Source organism: Anopheles maculipalpis, chromosome 3RL, assembly GCF_943734695.1.
Source record: "Anopheles maculipalpis chromosome 3RL, idAnoMacuDA_375_x, whole genome shotgun sequence".
In the NCBI taxonomy this organism is placed as follows: domain Eukaryota; kingdom Metazoa; phylum Arthropoda; class Insecta; order Diptera; family Culicidae; genus Anopheles; species Anopheles maculipalpis.
The window spans coordinates 27055293-27075150 of NC_064872.1; the positions used below are offsets into that span (position 1 = coordinate 27055293).

The 19858-nt window shown below is 41.0% G+C and overlaps 3 protein-coding genes across 3 annotated transcripts in view; 2 read left to right on the forward strand and 1 right to left on the reverse strand.

Annotated features, from left to right (window-relative positions):
- Nucleotides 1-12262, forward strand: part of LOC126564067 (nephrin-like) — a 65024-nt gene extending 52762 nt beyond the window's left edge. The window contains exons 11-18 of the mRNA XM_050220980.1: nucleotides 1380-1491; nucleotides 6073-6154; nucleotides 8156-8297; nucleotides 9424-9608; nucleotides 9716-9966; nucleotides 10260-10371; nucleotides 11834-11892; nucleotides 11972-12262. Coding sequence (XP_050076937.1) covers nucleotides 1380-1491; nucleotides 6073-6154; nucleotides 8156-8297; nucleotides 9424-9608; nucleotides 9716-9966; nucleotides 10260-10371; nucleotides 11834-11892; nucleotides 11972-12217 — 1189 coding nt within the window. The 3' untranslated portion in view covers nucleotides 12218-12262. The remainder of the gene's footprint in view (nucleotides 1-1379; nucleotides 1492-6072; nucleotides 6155-8155; nucleotides 8298-9423; nucleotides 9609-9715; nucleotides 9967-10259; nucleotides 10372-11833; nucleotides 11893-11971) is intronic.
- Nucleotides 1-19858, forward strand: part of LOC126565133 (uncharacterized) — a 358067-nt gene that overhangs the window by 235198 nt on the left and 103011 nt on the right. The window lies entirely within an intron of this gene.
- Nucleotides 13187-13870, reverse strand: LOC126565355 (uncharacterized). The gene has a single exon (XM_050222529.1). The coding sequence runs from the start codon at nucleotides 13850-13852 to the stop codon at nucleotides 13187-13189; it is 666 nt and encodes a 221-aa protein (XP_050078486.1). The 5' UTR covers nucleotides 13853-13870.

Consider the following 19858-nt stretch of genomic DNA (forward strand, 5'->3'; position numbering starts at 1 on the left):
TGCAAAGGGAGATGCTGCTTTTTGCGCTGTTTGATTTTGAGTTCCACTTGCGAAACAAAACTTGCTCTTGTAATGCGCCCGCAAAAAGAATAAACACCACAGGGAAGGAACCCCATCGCACCAGTTTGTATGAAAAACTGTCCCGGCTGCATTAATACGTGCGCTGATTACGGGCAACTCTCGGTCGGTTTTGGTGCAATGGCACGAGACACAACTTTCAAAAAACAAGCAAATAATCAAACATCCCCTAAAAAAAATGGCAACAAAACAAATACTCCACCCCGGAGGTCCCGGAGAAACCTTTGGGAAAACAGATCGGATAGAGGATTTTATACAAAAGCACACACATGCACATGTAGACATGGCTGCTTGTAGCAGAAAACTAAAAAACCACCGTGGGAACCACCTTCACCTTCACGAGTGAAACTCAATGTGGGCAGCTTGAAGATGCTTGGATGGAACGCGAGCGCCAGCCAAAAGTTTTACCATTTTTGCCCGCCACAACTTCAGCACACACGGCGTGCGGTTGTATGAGAACCACGGCAGACGCGCTCCGGTGCAAGGAATCGGGTGCATGTTTACTTATTAAAAAGTTGCCACATTACGAACACGCGGAACAGCAAAGGGCTAACGCCGAATGACGGGAGCATCTAACCAAGGCAAGGGCAGGCAAACAGGCAGACAGGCATGGTAATTTCGTTTACAATGGTCTCGTTATTTTATTAACATTCATTTTGTTTTCCATTTTTTGTTGTTGCTGTTTTGTTCGCGTCTTACCTTTCGGGCCGTCGTCGGCTAACAAGGCGAGCTGGAATTTGGCTCAGCGGCACCTGTTGGGTGGGATGCGCGGTTGGGACAGTCTTTTCCAAGAACTATTTAATTATTGACCGTACCTAAATCGGTCAGGTGGCTAAAGCCGGTGTCCCAAAACCTGGCTAGGACACTTGGTACTACAACTGTGGTAAAGAAAATTTCAATTCACTTCAGTTTTGTTTGTTTGCTGCATGTCTCGCCAAGAAAATGGTCCCCGAAATATCCTTCTGCGAATGAAACTTTGTACTTAAGACACTCACCTTACATTATACCCTTCGCTAATGCTCGCTTAAAAGTGTTTTAATAGCTCGCCGAAAAAGAGTTTTTAATTGCGTTCCATTTTGTCAGCACGTTGTGAACTCTCACAACTCCAAGGGATCCACGGGCCAGATGTTACCGGATGCGAAAGAAATCTCCCAAAAAGCAAGAAGCAAACAAGAACACCTTTCCCTGCGAATGCCAATGACTCGTCCTAACAACCACCAAACTTGTCAAACAACGCGATTGATTGAGTGCTCCCCTCCCCCTTACACGAGTTTCTTTTGTTTTCTCCCTTGTCGATCCAGATCGTTTCACTGGCGATTCAACAATTCGGCCGAAATTCTTCAGGTCGATGCACATCGCTACACCAGCCAGGGCAACATCAGCATACTGAACTACGCACCGGTGACGGATCAGGTAAGCGAACAGGGACAGGGTCGATTAATGTTTCACGTCGAATTTTGCACATAAAGCGTAGGCCGGCCAAACCATCACACAGCGCAACCCGCTCGTGACAGATTCGATTACAGACTCTGTTGAAAGTAGGTGAACACATGTGTGTGATTTTAAGGTTGGTAGAAAATCGATTGTTGGACAACCTTGACAAGGGCCAATGATTGGAGCTACAGAGGATGGGTGTTATGGGTGTGATCTTATTTCCACATCTTGTGGTGCTTTATCTTGTTTAAAGGAGTAACGTGGTAATGCAAAGTATGCATTAATTTTTCAAAGGATAGAAGAGAGCGCAAAATGAAAAGGAAGATGTATTATTAGATTGGTTTGGAATGAATTATTTTTGAATTGCCTTACAAAATACTAAATAATGCATTATTAACAGCAAACTATGTGTTATCAAATTAAATAGTCAAGCTTGTGCAGGGGTTGAAAGATAATTATGAGGCAATAAAAATATTATAAACAACTTTATAATACAACGGCTGAATTTGTGTTCAGCAGGCTGCCAGTTTCCAGCTAATAAAAGTAACGTTTCTAGTTAATAATATAAAAGAGACACACAATTTCTTGTAATCAATATAACCTGGAAAATGGGAAATGAATTAACTTATGTAGCACCAACGAAAACTTAGTTCGGCCTCAGTGGTGTAGGTGGCACTGGTGATCTTAGAGGTCGCTCAGCCAAGAAGAAGAAGAAATTTGGAGGGCAGTTCGGTTGTAGAGGCGACACTGAAGCCGTTATTCCCACGGCAGAAGCGGTGCTCAAATCCCATTCGAACTTATTGTCCGCAGTAAGGATTGACTTTCTTATTAGATTAGTAATTACTCTATTCCGAAACGTCTCTATCACTCTGTCATGAAAATTAATTAAGTTTTCTTTGGTTTTTGTATCACAAGCCTCTTGAAGATTCATGTCAAGATGTCAAGACTCATGTCTTTAAGGAACCTTCATATCATGCGACGGTTTTTTTTACCAGAACACCTTCAACAGTTTTATTTAATATTTCCATAACAAAAATCCAGTTTTCATCTAAAAGATTTTATGAACCTTGGCGTGAGGCCTTCTTATTTGTTTTACTTGAGACCAGCAAATTATTTTTTCTCATATTAAATCATTCCGATTGGCCCAGTAGATAAAAAGCTACACGAGGTACCAGGCGCCTCCACCATGCATCTCCATCTGGGAAACAACAAGTGGAAAATTTTCCAATTAACCTTCCAAATTTTCCAAGAAATTCAGTTTGTTCTATAAGAAACCATGTGTGCAAATAGGATTTTATGAAATTATTTTCCTAACGTATCAGATAGCTTTTGTGGAACTCATTGAAATTTATCCATTATAAGCATAAATAAAAGTCAACTGATATTAAGAACAAGCCAGTCCGGTCGTTCTTTATGAATAAGAAAATTTAAGTACATAAATAAAAACCGATTTGTATTTATTAAAAATCAGCCACTCGAAACAAAAAGCAGCTCTTAAACATAAAATTCAACAATTTTCTCCAAACAATAAGACTAAACCCATCTTTGAATCAATCATACAAGAAGTTAATTTGCAGCTACCAAAAAGTAATATACTAGTGTGCTCATCTTATAATTTTTGAGCACATTTTTGTGCTATTGATTTTTTGTAGACTTTTTTCTAGAACAGTTAATAGTGAAGTCATTATTAGTAAGCCCTATAAGAGTTCAACTCTCACAAAAATTTTTTGAGTATCATTTTATGCAGTTCAATAGCATTGCTTTCTTTTCTAAGGTATCAATCTTTCCGCTTCAATTTACCAAACATCTTGTTAATTTTTGCGTCACCAATTTAATGAAAACCGACATAAAATCACCTCGTTACATACGCCCAATTTACCAGACGCTCTCGTTGCTCACAGTCACTGTCACTTAACAGCGGTTTGAGCTCATTTCACTTTCACTCTCTTTCTCGGCAACCACTTCGACGCCAATCTCGTCAATCAGTGGTGGTTCATGCTGTCACAATAATGCTTCGTAGCTCTAGCACCAACACCACCACTCGGAAGGATTACGAAGCCCTAGCAAGTGCCAACCTTGCCTTTAAATTGCCCGTTGGGTGTCTCTTTTCTATTTGATTTTATTTATTTTTTTGCCGGCATCTTTTATGCGTGTGAAAAATGGCTTACAATGTATGGGGAAAAGCAACACAAAAAAAAAACAATACACTACACAAGACAGAACAAAACACCGTCTAAAGCCTGAAGCTGTCGGCTTTCGAAAGCTTGCCGGTATCCCTCGGGTGGTTCATGTGTGAGTGTGCGTGTGCTTTTCGCAGCATTTTAAAGCAAGGCTTAAGCATTATCCACCAGCAAAGTGGCTCCAAGACAGTGCGCTTTCTTTTCAACTCCACCCTGAACCGTTAGACGTCTCCACCTGGTTTTATGTGGCAAACACGAGAACCGCGTTTGAAAGGCTACACCCAGCGAAAACGGCGATTCATTTCCCGATCCACCGTGTGCTGTAAATGTTCGTAAAATTGGTTTATGATGTACGGTTGGCATCGAATTATGCATAAAAGTGAACCGATTGCTCTGCGGTGTGTGCCCGTGCTTAAGCAGTCGGGGAGGGAAGTGTCTGGTCCCATCATTGTCATCATCATCGTCGAAGCTTTACGGATGGTACACGATCTGTCACTTACTTCCGCTTGCTTCCGCGCTACGTAATGGGACAGAGCAATTTACGGATCCGAGGTATAAAATATATCCACTTTTTACAATGTAGCAGCAGCATCAATTTCTGCTGGCTACGGTTTTGATAGCAACATACATTAACGTAAAATCTTAATTTACAAACCATCCGGTTTGGGTTTGATGGAAAGTTCTGTAAGGTGTTAAATCGTGTGCATCGTGCAATTAAAAGCCAGTACTAAATTAAAAATTATGTCTGAAGGTTTGTAAATATCAGCAGCCAATATTGAGGTATATGCTAAAAAAAGCCGTTTTTTTATGTTTCGCCGATGAAATGCGGCATGCTTTCCTCACAAACTAACAGCCAACACTATCATGCGCCATTTAGCATTGGACACAAAATATAGAATCGAGCTGACACTCGGAAATTCGTTTATTTTTGAAAATTTGATCGTTAATTCGTTATGTAACCTTATGCTCATTTAAATTAAAGTTTTAGCACTAATTTTTGAAAAAAATGTTTTAATTTTACTATGCGATTATGTACCAGTCTGTCAAAATGGTATGTAAAATGACAAATGCTTTAGGATGAATTTACCTTGCAAAAATTACTCAAATTCGACATCGTACACCCGACTGAAACGTGAAGCAGCAAGAATTTAATTGATGATCAATACGAATGCGAAGACGAAATACCTGCATGCCGGAGGCTCTGATCGTGATAGAGCCCGAATTGAAAAGCAGCGTGTTAGTCGACGGTGACAACTTTGAGGTGGTAAAGGAGTTCTGCTATCTTGGGACTGTCGTAACTTCGGATAACGATGTCACCAGCGAAATCTGGAGACGCATTGTGCAGGAAAATCGTGCCTACTATGGCCTTCACCGTCTGCTGAGATCCAGAAGACTTCGATATTTGAGTGGTCCTATATCGCCACGAGTCTTGGACCATCCGAGTAGCGGATGCAAACGTTCTTGGCGTGTTTGAGGGTCGCATCCTAAGGACCATCTTTGGTGGTGTGTTTGAGCATGGAGTGTGGAGGAGAAGAATGAATGAATCAGTAAAATCTAAAGCTCTTACATGTTTCTAATATTTTCCCTTCTTCTGAAGCAGTCACATTGGCCCAGTAGAATAAAAGTCACACGAGGTACCAGGCGCCTCCATGTGCAACACCATGCGATTCACTCTGCAAGAAGGAAAATTTTACCAAAATAAAATTCAGTTTGTTTTGTGGAAAACCTCGTTTACAAACGAGACTGTATGAAATTATTTTCTTTGCGTAACACAACGGTAGAATATGAACTGTATTCTTGGAAAAGATCCCAAAAGCAAATTGCAAGATAAATTATTCACATACAATTTCCCCCATACGTATAGCGTGTGTAATTCATCGCACAAATATAGAGTTTAAAATCCAAAACTGGTACCTTTCGATTCTAAATTTAAAGTGTTGACTCTTCTCGAAACTTTCCAAAAAGCCGAGTTACAGTTTAAAGTCATTGTGATAGCGTTTTAATTAAGCAGCAACAGTAGCACCATGACACTCTAACGTAATCTGTAATCAAATGTACGGTAGGGGGGATATCAAAGAACGAGGGGGGAGGAAGTATGGGTTCAAAGCCTTAACAAAGCATATCCTCTTACAATATTCATAGCCTAGTGCTCCTGTTGCCCAAAATCTCCAACCACCGAACTGTGAATGTTTGCAAAACGTGGCAACTGTAAAGAAAGGCTTCGGCCTGTCATCGATTTGTCATCTTCACTTTGTTCTAGTTCATGTAGATTGTAGCGTCAGCATACTTTACGGCCGTACACTAACCTATCTCTTTTGTTTTTTCTTTCCTTTCTTCTCTTTTTGTGTCTCCACTCTTATTATTTATTCTATCTTTGCAGGACTACGGTACACTAACCTGCTGGGCCGTTAACGAAGTTGGCCCTCAAAGTCAACCGTGCACGTTTCAGCTCGTCCTGGCAGGTAATGGTTGTTTTTTTTTTTTTCTAGGACAAAGGTTCTTCTTTTTTTTGGCCGGGGAGCGAGGAAGGGGTTTGCAAAATCAATATCATCCCGGCACTCCAAAACCTAACCTAGATTGTGGATTCTCTCGTACACACTCGGTCTCCATTTCTACCTACCATACTTTCGACCTAAAAAAGTCCCACAAGTCCCTAACCGACCAGCTTGTGCCAATCGAACATTTCACACACATACACATATCGACCTAGAGGCGACAGACAACCGTCCATGTGTGTATGTGTGTGTGTATGTATGGTGATGGGGCGGTAGTTTCGTTTGACCGCATCAACATCATGTGCTTCTCCTTCATCAGTGCGCCATCGAGTTCCGTGGTAGGTTCGACATCGGCTGTCAAATGCAGCTACGCAATGACGCTGCTGCGGTAGCGTGGAAATGGATCGTGAATCGTGAACGGATTAAATGGGAAACAAAAATAACACCCAGCCAACCTCCCTTCTTCCCAACCTGCAAAACCCTCACCGCTACTCCATCCCCTTACTAGGACCTCATCAACCTTCCAGTCGATTTCGATCTATTTTGCTCCGCACATGTCCCGACCGCAACGCAAACGCTGGCTTGCAAAAACAAATAAGCAACCTCCATGTTTTGCCGGCACTTGCTGCTATCCCTCTACCCTCAACCATAACACCTCCACTCCGCTGTTAGGCCTATGGGCCGTACTGCGAATTGAAGCCCCAATAACAAATCATCCACACCGTGTGTCATCTCTAATACTTCGTCCAGATACGTACACGTCTCCGGCTAGATCCTTAGAGCTTTTCGACCTTGTTTGTGTGGCTCAGTGTGGGATAGGGTAGCGTGTGTTTGTAAATGTATGCGAGTGTTTGCACACATGTGATAGTGACAGTATTCCATCTACCGTTCCGATCCGACAGCACCGTGGGCATCAATCATTTTGTACATCAGCCTTTTTTGTTTTTTATTCTTCATTTTCCCCATCTCCGTTGTCACCAATTCTCGTCTCACTTCTCGCTCGTCCAAGGACTTTCGTCCAAATCGGACTATTCGGTCCTTGCGCTTGATACTGGTGACATTGGAAACTGTCAGGACTCTACTTTCTATCCAAAAAGCTCTTTTCGCACACGCTCTCTCTTTCTTTCTCGCTTATTTGGATTTCTTTTCTGGTCCCATCTAACCGGTGTCCTTCTTTTTGCCACCAGTTCGAATTTCATCCACTCCGATTCGGTCATTATCCTTTCCGCTGCCGGCCGCTGAACCGGGTTTGCGTGCAATGCGACAGAAGCGACCAAAGTGGAACGTGTTTTTTGGGGCTTTGCGTTTTCTTTTCCCTCGTGCGCCAAACAAAACCCAAAAAAAACTTCCCTTAAAGGCTCACGCAAACGAGTCTATTATCGTGAGCAGCGCCATCTGTCGTTCGGTGCAGGAAACTTTTTAAGAGTATGCTTGATGCTCTCTCGCTCTGTTCGTCCTTTTCAATGTTTTTGAGCAACCGTTTGGGCATTTGTTAATGCGGCCGAAATCCTTCTTACCCAGTACCCGAAGCATCCTGATGGACCCGGGTAGAAACGGCAAAAAAACGAACCGTGAATTCACACGAAAAAAAAATCGTTTCTATTTCCAATTCCAATCATCGCATTTAATCCGAAAAAGAATATCCGTTCCGCACGCAACGCCTGTCCAACGTTTGCCGACTGGGGTTGGCTCAACCGGTGTCCAACGAAAACCCAGCCCACACTCACCAACCCTCTCTCTGTCTCTCACCAATCTTCCCTCCCTCCTTGCACACCAAAACACACAACAAAAACTCTCGACAAATCCCATCAGCATCCTCGATATCGTCCTCCCCTGGGTAATGTCGTGTATCAAAACACGCACCTGATACTAACGGTTTGTTTCGCTTCTGTTTGGATTTTTCCTACCTGTGCATGCTTCGTACGCATCCTGCTGACTGACATTCAACTTCCGGTGCGCCGATGTCAGATCTACCGTCACCGGTAAGTAATTGCAGTCTGCCGAACCGGACGCAACAGTTTGCGGAAATCCAGTGCACACCCGGCTACGACGGCGGCTTACCGCAAGTGTTTGTGCTTGAGCTTATATCGAAAAGGACCGGAACCCGACGGTAAGACTCTATATATAATTTTTTTTTGTCGGGTGATTTTCTTCTCCTTTTTTTCCTGGGGAGCTGGGGATGCTTTTGCGTATTCAAGTATTTGTGTTTTATCGGGTCTCGATGGTGCGAAGGTGCCATCGAGCATACAGATAGCAACAAGCTTCCATCATTCGATTGGAACTGGATAGTGTCTCACAAGAAATAGGAAACACACACTGGGGTGCTTTGAATGCAAACAAGCGTGAAGCCGTGTATGCGAACGATACACACTTTGTAACCTTCGCACAATTATGCGGTTTGAATTGATCCGATGTTTTCTTATTAGATTCAGTAATTTAGATGAGAATTGATTTATCCACACTGAGACAATCAATTTTACTTAAAAGAAGCTTATTTCAAACGTGGCTACGGCTTCTAATGCTTTGAGTATTTTATTACGTACGTATAAAGGTTCAAAAGCAATAACTTTGCAGTAATAATTCAGAGTCATAAGGCACAGCCTGGTCGTTTTCCTTGAAACTAAGTTACAAATAATACAAAATACAACTAATACAAAACTCCTTTCATTTTGGTTGGTTGGGAGACAGTTCTTTCTTCGAGCAGGGAAAGGGCAACTTGTCCTGGGTGATCTTGGTTAATGCGAGTGAAAGTAATTAGTGCTGGCAGATTCGGTATTCGGAAGATTCGGATTCCATCCCAATTGACGATTTCGATTCGATACGATACAGATTCAATTGGGATTTGATTCAATCATATTTGTTTATTTGTTTATTTGCTCTATCCTAATTATTATTATGCATTAAATACCTTCTCCTCTCCAAATAGCCCAAGAAAGTCGCTTTAAGTTTGGCATATTTGAGCTGCACGGGAATCGCCAGTTGCTTTTTTTCGAGTACTCGCTTTGAGTCAATTTCGCCAAATTTCTGGTACTTTTTAATCCATGAGATGCTTATGGAAGAAACCTCATATTATAAATCGCAATAAATTATAAATCAAACACACATATTAATATATCCGCATTGGACACTGCAAAATGACAACATAATTATTCTTTTATTTAAATCTTCAAAAATGTAGCTGATGATACAAAGCCAGATGGATTTAATCAATCGATTTTACACACCTGTCCCACTAGGTTTAATTTTTCCAACAAAAACGAACCGTTTTTCATCCTCGAACGGTTGGAGAAGTTAAGCGCACTGATGACACTGGAGAACAATTCACTGTCCTGCGTGGTGTACGCAATCAATCAGAAGGGCCGCAGCACACCTCTACTAATACAGGACTTTGAAATTGGTCGAATCCAGCCGTATCGTGCCGGTAAGTGCCACCAACCATGCCGCACCATCACAATCGAAACCAAATCGATCACTTTAACTCAAATTTTTCCCACCCTTATCTCCCTCCACTGCACCGAAAACTCGCAGTAACCGAACGTCAAACGGACAGTGTCGAGTGGCTTCCGATAGCCGTTGGCATTTTGCTCACCGTCATAATATTGGCTCTATCAATTTCCACCAAAACATACCTGAACCGATGCTTCGCGTCCGATGCTGGTGGCTGGTGTTGCCGCGGTCTGTCGTCCAAGCGTGGCGATACGAGCGATAAAAGTGAGCAGCAACAAACAAAGAACGTACTGCTGCCAGACGAGTACGAATGTGGTGCGCACTGTTTGAAGGTAGGTTTTCAAGAGGACACAACACACAAGCACACACGCTGGCACTCATCCAACAGGGATCGTTTGAAGATCAGCTCAAACATACTCACCACGTTCGAGGATGCGCACCAATTGCGGCCCTCGCTCGTTAATTGCAATCGTGCGCTTGACCTTTTCATCTCGCACCCTGGATCAGTGCTGTCAAAACGTACCCGCCGACAACCTGCCATTTTACATCGCAATCGGCAATCAATTGAAACGCAACTAATTCATTACCATGTTTTTGTGCTCTTTCTTGCCCTTCTTTTCTGCAGCTAAAAAATGTACAAATGTTACGAAGGCACAGTTCGCGCAAGAAAAATTGCTCCAAGGACTCGAACGATGACGAGCCGGAACCGGACGTCATACCGGCACAGTTTAACATGGGTAAGTGCGTCACCGTTTGCACCGCGTGTTTACGAAAAAAAAAGAGAGAAAATACCATATTTTCAGCGGAACTGAGCCATGAATACGCAAATCGGGATTGGTATTGTAGATGAAACCATTTGATGCTTGAAGGAGAGCTTTAAAATAATGCTTTTTCTAAAGAAATCGGTAAACATTGCAGTTGATTTTTCATTCCTTGAAGCGCCAGTATTTTATATCAAACTTGAAATGATTTGATTGATATTTACAAAGAAAATCAATTCAAATCAAGGAAAGTCTTGTGTCATGGAAAAAATGAGTATTTTTTTTAAGACACAATTTTTGGCATAGTGTGGCACTTTGTGGTAGCCGATTAAAAATCCTTTAAGTTTTTAAACAATATTTAAACAAGGTATTTGAACATTTAGACACAAGGCAGAGAAAGTCTTCTTGATAATATAATAGTAAACAGATTCCAACCACCCAACAGTATGCAAATCCAAAAGAAATTGTAGATGATAATCTAGGCGCTTTCAGCTGGACACTTTAACCTTGAGAAACTGGAACCCAAGTGTCAGAGACTCAGATCAAGTGGTGAAAATTATCATGGAAAAGTTCGTTCTGAGAGAAAGTCATCCTTCTGTGATAAGGATACTTCAGATCGATATTTTATTGTTGGTGAGCTCGTCGTCAATGACCAATAGAATGTTTGTAAAATTGGATATTTGGTTCAGTTTTCTAAGCCCGAGTCTGATATCGTATCTGGGATGGATTAGCAGGTCGTTTAAAAAAATTTATCGGAGGAGCTTATTAATCAATTTTGTATCCAAAACGTGGATGCAACAGTTAAACTCTAGGAAACTGTGGCGGATTTAACCCGTTGGAGGTCCTAAGCGTGGAAGTAGGGAGCCGATTGTGGATCAAGTCTTTTAATCCTTTGGCCCTAGACAGAATCGTTGCTGGATCATTCAAATCAAAAGTGTCTTAAGAGTAGGCAATAAGAACCCAGCAGATCTGATCATGTAACCGGCGAGGAGGGGGAAAAGGGTTGGTTGCCCAAATCTTTCCTTCTCTTTTACGGAGCCCCTACATGTACGTCCAGGGTCTTTTATCAAGGACCCTGATAACGCGGAATCGCATCAGCGCAGGGCGCGCGTTAAGATCAGAATAGAAATTAGGATCCCCTGCCACATCGAATCTACTGACCGGGGAGTTAATTCTTCCGACCCTCACGGAGCCTCACGCAACAGTTCACTTCCGCTTACCGTTAACTAAGCCACAGCCACTGCCATTCAAGATCAGGGGGATTTTGTGATATTTGTAAAATACTTCTTCTACGTAAAATTCGACCCACAGTGATACCTATCGGTTGTAGTTTTCTCTTCTTTAAACTCCAAAGTTTGCAACATCTTTACATCAATTCGCGAAATCAATGCCCTTCATTTATGTTTTCTCATAAAATTTCGAATTCCTTTCCTTTCAGTGTCCTGCACACCGTTAATAGCAACTCCTCAACACAGTGATGCAGCTGCCCGCGAAAAGGTATAACTCGTATTTAATTATTCCCGCTCGTGCTTCACACGTTCCTCTAATAATCAATTGCTCCTCCGCCATTTCACAGGACGCTCAGCGGTACGGTGGCTTCGGATCTAACCCAGCAACATATCAGATGGCCAACACCGACCATCCGAACATTGCGCCTACCGCGCAGCAGGACACACTCGAGTATCGAACGCACGGTAGCATCGTCGGAATACTGCCCTCCTCGAAAGCCGGACTACCGGGGTCCGGCGGTGGCTCCGAGCTCGATATCAACGTGATCAAGGACCGGCTGCTGACGACACGCGTACCCGAAAGCTGCGTCTGACGTGCAGCGGCAATGCAACGCCGGTAAAATTTGTTGTTCCATTCAGCACAATACAGTAGCCGATAATGGTGATGCCCACGGCCAGCGCACCACTTGAGTCTGGAGCGTGCTCTAAGCGTTCCAAGCGTACCAGGGCTGCCATTGCCGCCCTGTGTGTGTGGTGGTGGTAGTGACGCGCTGCGGCAGGCTCTTCGAAAGTCGAGAGTCACCATCAAACGAGTGGCACACCCTTACACTTGATCCACACAACCGAACGTCGGCGTGATGTGATGCGACTAAACCTCCTTCTCCTGTATGTGTGTATTATGTGGGTTATTTTTAATGCTATTCTATTGAAACTGGAGCAGTCAAACAAAAGTTAGGAAACTAAGCGAAGCTTAAAAGGAAAACCAAACTGATGAACAAATGTGAAACTAATGTGCATATCTCTGAATTGTCTTCGAAGGCGCACACGCGAGAGTATTATAATGCAAGTTAAGGTGAAGTTTGAAGAACTTATGAACCAGATCTTAATAAACAAAACGATTAAAATAAAAACTGAAACGTTTTTAAATAATTGAAGGTTTTGAAGCGTTGTTACTGTTGGATGGTGGATTTGCTCTTGAATTCACCGGACTTTACAAAACAATATTTTCCTACGTCTTTTGTTAATCGATTTCTTCTTAATCTTCTTCTTCTTGGCTTAACGACCGTCTAGGTCACGTTTCTTTAATAGCTTCGTTCTAAAACAAACCTAAATTATTCGACCAAAATTAAGTAATTTTTCTTAACCAGTACAAGTTTATTAATAATTAATACTTCCGCAAGCTCATATCACCTTACACTACGATACACTATGGTAAAATCCTTAACGACGCATCCTGCTTTTGTCCTATTTGATGGCTTTTTACAACCTTTTACCGGTCTTTGTTTTTCCTTCCCTAAAGTTTGTCCTTCAGTGACTGGAGCTTGAACTGGAACTACTACAAGTTACTTTTTCGCATTTTCCCTGCTGGTTCCCGGCAAACTATCACACTTGAGCTGCTCGTAGCACTCCATCCACGAATCCATCGTTTCAAAGTCACTCGCACCGTTCGGAAACGGGATCGTTTTTTGATGATGCTGCTGCAAAAGATAGTTTATCGCAGTCCGTAATAGTGCAACGTGCTGCATGATGGTGCGGTTCGCATCGATACCTTCCTGCAGTTCGTCCCCTTTTGCTTCGGCTTCCGATGGAGTCGTTTCGAGTATAGCCGGTTCCTCAAACGTCATGTCAGCATTGTCCAGCCGTACGTGTTGACTTTTCCTTCGATTGATTCGGCCTTTCGCTGCTGTGTTCGTTGGCACCGATGGTGGCGGTGGTGAGGGTGATGGTGGTGCCTTGATAACTACGTGCATCGGTAGTTCTGATTGAATCTTTTCCTCCAAAACGAAATCCTCATCGTCCGGTGGCTCGGCTTCTGCATCCTCCATGTCGATCACTAGCTCTTTCTCACTGCCCGAAGAATCATCATCGAACGCTTCGGCGGCTTCTGCCTGCTGCAGGGTGTAGCTGGTTGTCGGAACATTCTCGTTTATCGATCGTACGTCCAGTATTTGAAATGGAGAAACTTTGTTATGCTCTATAAGCCCCGGTAAACGTTTCTTTTGGTCCATGGTTACGGCGTTTTGTTTATGTTTGGAAGCAACTTGCTGCGGTTGTCGAGAATGAGAGCGAGTAGGAAGATGTGTTCTGAAAGAAGATGCAAATATCAGCTGTCAATGTAACAGCTCGCTGTGAACTTTTCAACTACGAAACTTAAACGTGCACAAGGTGTGAAATATTTCACATTTGCTTTGAAAATGCAACATTTCGCTAAAATTACAACAGTTACATGATTAGTGTAAAAATAAATAAAATAAAGATTTTCGGAGAAAAAATTTAAACAGTTTTTTTCTTCTCTTAATATTCTAATGCTAATTGGCTTTAAAAGTTGCTCTACTAACTGATTGAAAGTGTGGAGGAAAGGACATAAGAAGCAAATAAACCGAGAGGGGGAGGAGGAAAACGAGAGGTGGTAGTCAAAAAGATGGGCCGAGGAATTACAGCAGACGTGGATCCCACTGCTGTGTGGCGAGGTGGTATGAAAATTAGAGAACGTGAGCGAAGGAGCCGGCTGTATAGGATACAGTGATGCCGGTCTTCAAACGGCAGGACCACATAACGAATCAATCCAGATCCAGACCAGATCGGTGAATCAATCAGCTTAGGAGTTGCGTATTGCAAATCTGGTGAAGGACCATTAACATCTCTCGATACGATCAACGTGAGTCCTGGCGGTTGGCGACCAGATCACTGATCCATACTCCAACAGTGGTCTGACCAAGGTGCAAAATAAGGGTTATAAATAAGTGCTACACGCTTCACAATAAAAAAGTTCTACGAGCCCTAGGCACTAAATGGTCCATATGGTGGATAAATGTGAGACCCGTGTCTAGAAAAAAACACCCATATTATTTACCACAGAAACACGACTAGCACACGGTTCAAGGTATAAGAGAAAATATTTTCAGATCTTCGGTATAACATAGGAAACATTCATGAGATAACACAGGTCTAATATCATTTATAAACAGGATAAATAGAAGGGGGCTCAGAACAGTGCCCTGCGACGGCATCGACTTGCGATGCCGTCTCGAGATCGAATTGTTGCAGAATAATGATGAGTCAGGTGAAGTGGCGGAGATAGGAGTGTACAATGGACTCAAATACCTTCGATATTGCACACAGAAATGTAATACCGCGGTAAATACTGACACATGAGTGACTGCCTTTCTTGTGCATAGGGACTAGCCAGGCTTGTACCTTGTTTGCCCAAACAAAAACCAGAGTATCAACAAGAGGCATCTTGGAGTTAAATTAAATAACATAAAAATATAAACCTTGCAAAGTTCATCAATATTACATCAGTGGTATCGTGCGGATGGCCGGACCGAAGGTGCACAAAAATTGATGCCAGAGATGTGATATTTCGCCAATGCACAAAAACCTTGCTTCGTTTTTATTTAATTTATTTGTCACTTATTCACTGTACGACTTTATTTAATAATAGTTAGTGTTTCTGTTTTGTGTCACTCTCTTTCTCTTGATTCTTTTCATTGTTTTTTTTCAGTTTGTTTTCCTTCTTATTCTTCGCACGCTTACAATGTTTCTGTTCTTGTGTGTCTCTTCCATTCATTAACGAGATGCATCAACGTTTTAACACCTCTTCTCTTATCCCCGCACTTTCTAGCCCTTCTTGCCCTACAGCATAAAACATTATCCATGCTTTTACCGTTGGTTGGTTTCCACTTATGTTACAACTTAACCAACAACCTTATCACCTTCCCCATCCCTGGATTCGCAATATTTGATCGTGCTATCGACTAAAGCACGAAAACTTAGCTCCCACGTACGAGTGCTCCAGTACGGGTTGTGATTGATTTCATTTTTTGGTATCGTCCTTGTGTGCGGATGGTTGATCTGGCCGATGAATGTGTTTTAAAGTGTGTTAGTGTGTGCTATAGTTTTGATAATGTTTTTTTCTGTTTGTTTTATTTTCGGTTGTACATTTAAATGTTTCCAAATATGTTTGGTTTTTTTCTCGGTTTTCATGTTGTTGCTCAAATGTAATTTTTCACCATCCAACGTAAGGGTGTGACGCTGTTTCGCTACTTTTATGTCTAGCCTCCCTATCGTTCAACATTCTTTTTAAGACAGTGTGCAGAACATAACATTTCATACGGTCGTAATTCCAGGTGGTTTTTTCTTTGCTCTTCACTGTGCCTGCATTGCTGCTAAAAAGAAATCCATTTTTTTTTTTAAATGTCTCCAACTAAAAGAAAACTTGGATCCTGCTTTCCAAAAACTCATAACTGCTCAAACAGTTTTACCGCAATACAAGAAAAATACAGATTTGAAATGTGTTGATTCCTGATATGTGATGTGGTTTACAATCGGGTGGTTTTTTTTGTGGAAAAGCAGTTTAAAACGCACCTTCAACTTAACGTACAAAATACATACAACCTGACCAACTGATATGCCAGTTTCAAGTAATTGCTCCGCAGATGATATTATAACGTTGAACCGTGCCATTCACACACAACCTCAGTAAAGACTAGAACTGAAAATTTGGATCCGATACACAGTTTATTTTGAGGTTTCTGGTTAGAAAAGATGTTTCTCCAGTTAGTAAGAATGCCATGCGGATTGCATCATTTTAGGCGCTTCAATGCGCCTGAAATGCTGCAATTTTCTTTACACATCAAGGTTTCAATGTACCAGGCAAGTATTCTGCTGTATTCATCACCCCTTTTTATTGTTTAAATGGTTCATCGGGAATGTTTTCGTTTTTCTACTCCTGTGTTCCCTTCCCGCTACTCTGTGTGTCTGTGTGTGTGTATGTTTATAAGTTTTTAATGTTTGTTTTTATTTGAAGTTATTTACAAATGTTTTTCTTCGAGTTCGAGCTTCAGCCACTCAACCAACTTCATTACAAAGTGTGTGTTTTTCTATTTTGTGTTTATGTGTATGTGTGTTTTTCCTTTTTCTGCTGTTGCTTTTTTCGTCTGTTTTATGGATCGTTTTCATACTGCATGAAATTTCGTATAGTTTAATGTCTGATGGTTTTACTTATTTTTATTCATGTTCTGTGTTTTTTTTCGCTCTCTGTTTCTTCTGCTTCCCTCTTGTATTTTAAGTGCAATTACAATATCGAACTATCTAATTATTTTCACTTCAGTTTTGTTCGCCTGTACTTTCTTGTCTCGCTTGTGTTTTTTTTTCCTGTTTCTTTCTCTCTCTTGTCTTTTACTTGCGCTTCTGTTTTCACATTTTCTGTGTGCTTTTCAAAGCGAAAGGAAACTGCTTCTTCGCTGCTTTTCGTTTTATTTCCAGAAAAAGAACTCGCTTTTCCTTGTAAACACAAAATCTTACTCGAATTTAACAAATTCAAAACAAACTTTTGAAACACATAAGCAAAACAATTCACGTTTTAATGAAAAAAAAAATAATCCATTAGTTACACATAATTTCATCGCAATGAATGGATTTTGATTTTTATCTCGCTTTTCCCCTTTTTTGCGATTAAGGGAAAAGTTTTTTTTTTTAATCTGTTCATCTCTTCGTTCGTGCCAGTACAGAGAGTCAGCTATGGTTCCATTTAAAATATTGTAGATACCTTAATAGCTAGCTAGAGTGTGAGTGTGTTTTCTTTTCGTGAGTGTTTCTGTTTTTGTAATTAGATTTCTATACTGTTTTATGTATATATATATGTATATATATAATTTCTTCAAATAAACAAACACCGTTCCGTTGTTTTGTCAATTTGGAGTTCTAGATAGATTTCAACCTACTCCAGCTAGAATCGCACCCGCAAACGAGAAACCAGCAGGACCATCTTCTACATCGCCACAAATCGGCTTATGCCGCCGTGGCGTTGTAGAAGATCGTCCTCGGTAACCGTCTGCGTAGAGCCGTGTACTTGTGTAGTTTATAACTATGTGTTGCTTACTCTGCATTACATTACAGTACTATATGGAAGACATTATATAAAATTATTATTCCGGCTTTTCAACCACCATTTTGCTCACCTTTCGATTGCGTTAGTTTTTGGGGATCGGTACGATTCGATCTTTACCTTTATCCTTTTTTAAGTGTTTTCTTATCTTTTCCTCCTCTGCTGCGTTTTCGTAGTGCAACTTCTTCTTCTTCTTTCCTCTTTTCAGCTCACCTCGTAGCTACTAAACTCCTGCACTTACACCTGCACTGTGATGATTCCCATTTGAAATATAGTCGATTGTGGAACAGAGTATGAAAGAGCAATGAGAGCATGAACCTGGCATGGGAAAAAGCTTCATTGTGAATGAGTGAGTGATTGAGTGAGTGAGCGTGTAAGTGACTCCGCTTCCCGTACGGCTGCTATACATACTAGCCTCGGGACTAGTGTCAGCTCATAATCGTTCGTATAGATGCTTAGTAAGTGAAAACTGTACAAGCTTTGTGGTACACATGTGCGATAAATGGTAGTGCAGTGTTGTGTATCGAAAGAGAGAGCTATACAGCGTGTATCAAGAAAAAAAGCGAACATCAAACCTTTAAAAACCTATTCCCTTAATCAACAACAAGAATTATTTTTCTGAGTACAGTTATGCACGTCATGCGTCTTTGAGAAAATAATTGACGTGTACAGAGGCAAAATATTTTATTTAATGTAGCCCTTCGACACCAAATGTTGCGTTCAACATACGCCCCACGCTGAGAAGTTCAGCGCGTTAAGATCGAGATTATCAACCACACTTATTTTGGTAGAAAACTGCATGTAACATCCTACTAACGGACAAAGTTTTTATCTTCAAGGTGAGTATCCTACGTCCAGGGAAGCACCAGGCTATTGCCAAGAAAAACTTCATCAGCCGAAGTCTTGGTTTGAAACATTTTAATCTCCTTCTCGGGAAAATTTTCGGGTTTGTCTGGTAAAAGAAGCGATCGATGATGGATTATCAACTGATACTTCAAAAAATCTGTTACTATCAGTTATAGTACTTCTAGGCTTTCTTGGGAATTTTCTAGAAGATTTGTTGTGGATAGCAAAAAAATGTAGAAGACAAATACGCATGGTCCTTGGATCTCCCCTTTACAGCATTAATATTTGAGGATTATTTGGGAGAAATATATTCATATGATAAACCTTGACCGAATGATATTCATCTCACCAGAAGAAATCATCAAATCATTACCAAAGATTTGATGTTGTCCCTTTTTTTCCTGCCACACCCTGCAATTTGTATGGATGATATTTGTGAAACATCGTACACTAATCGTTTTGTTACATTTCCTTTTGTCATAGCAAAAAAAGGCTTCCTCGTGTTAGGGGCTTGGCATGTTCCTAAAATGGAAAGAAAAATAATAAGGAAATAACTCTGGTATACTACAATCGTCCACCCCATTCCTGCCTTTTACCACATTATATTGTTTTAATTATTTCTCTTCTTTACTCAAAGCAAATACTAATAATGCATCGTTACGATCGTTGCTCAGATCTACGTTTCGCTTATTGCTGCTCGTTCATTTGTATCGTGTGGTTTCATTTTGAAAGTCTTCATAATTTCTGTATTCAACATGTTCTTATAATCGCTTTGTTAAAGTAACAAAATCTTTGGCTCAAATTGTTTTGTTGAAATTTTAAATTTAAATTCTGCTCACTTGAGGGGAAAAAACGTTTAACCTTTCCCCAAATCATGTCCTATAATGTTTTAGCTTCTATATAACGTAAGTAACGATTCCGATCTAATTGTAATTAAAGGCAAACACGAACTTAAACAGGCACTAATTTGCTAATTTTTAAACTTACGACCAAATTTCTTGTTGATGAACTTCATCACTTCCATGAATTAGAGTTATTTTGCTCCTTTTTTTTTGGATAATGCAAACGATAAACAAAACAATTAAATTTGAACTTGACACTTACTGACTGCTGTCATTTGTTTGTATGGTTTACCTCTCTTTTTTCTCTATTTGTTTTAATTTTTTGCTTTATAATAACGACAAACACAAATAGAAGTACCCAAACTAAGCTCGTTACATTTCACACATCGTTCAGGTCATAGAATTATTCAACTAGCGCAAGCCAAGACACAAGTGAA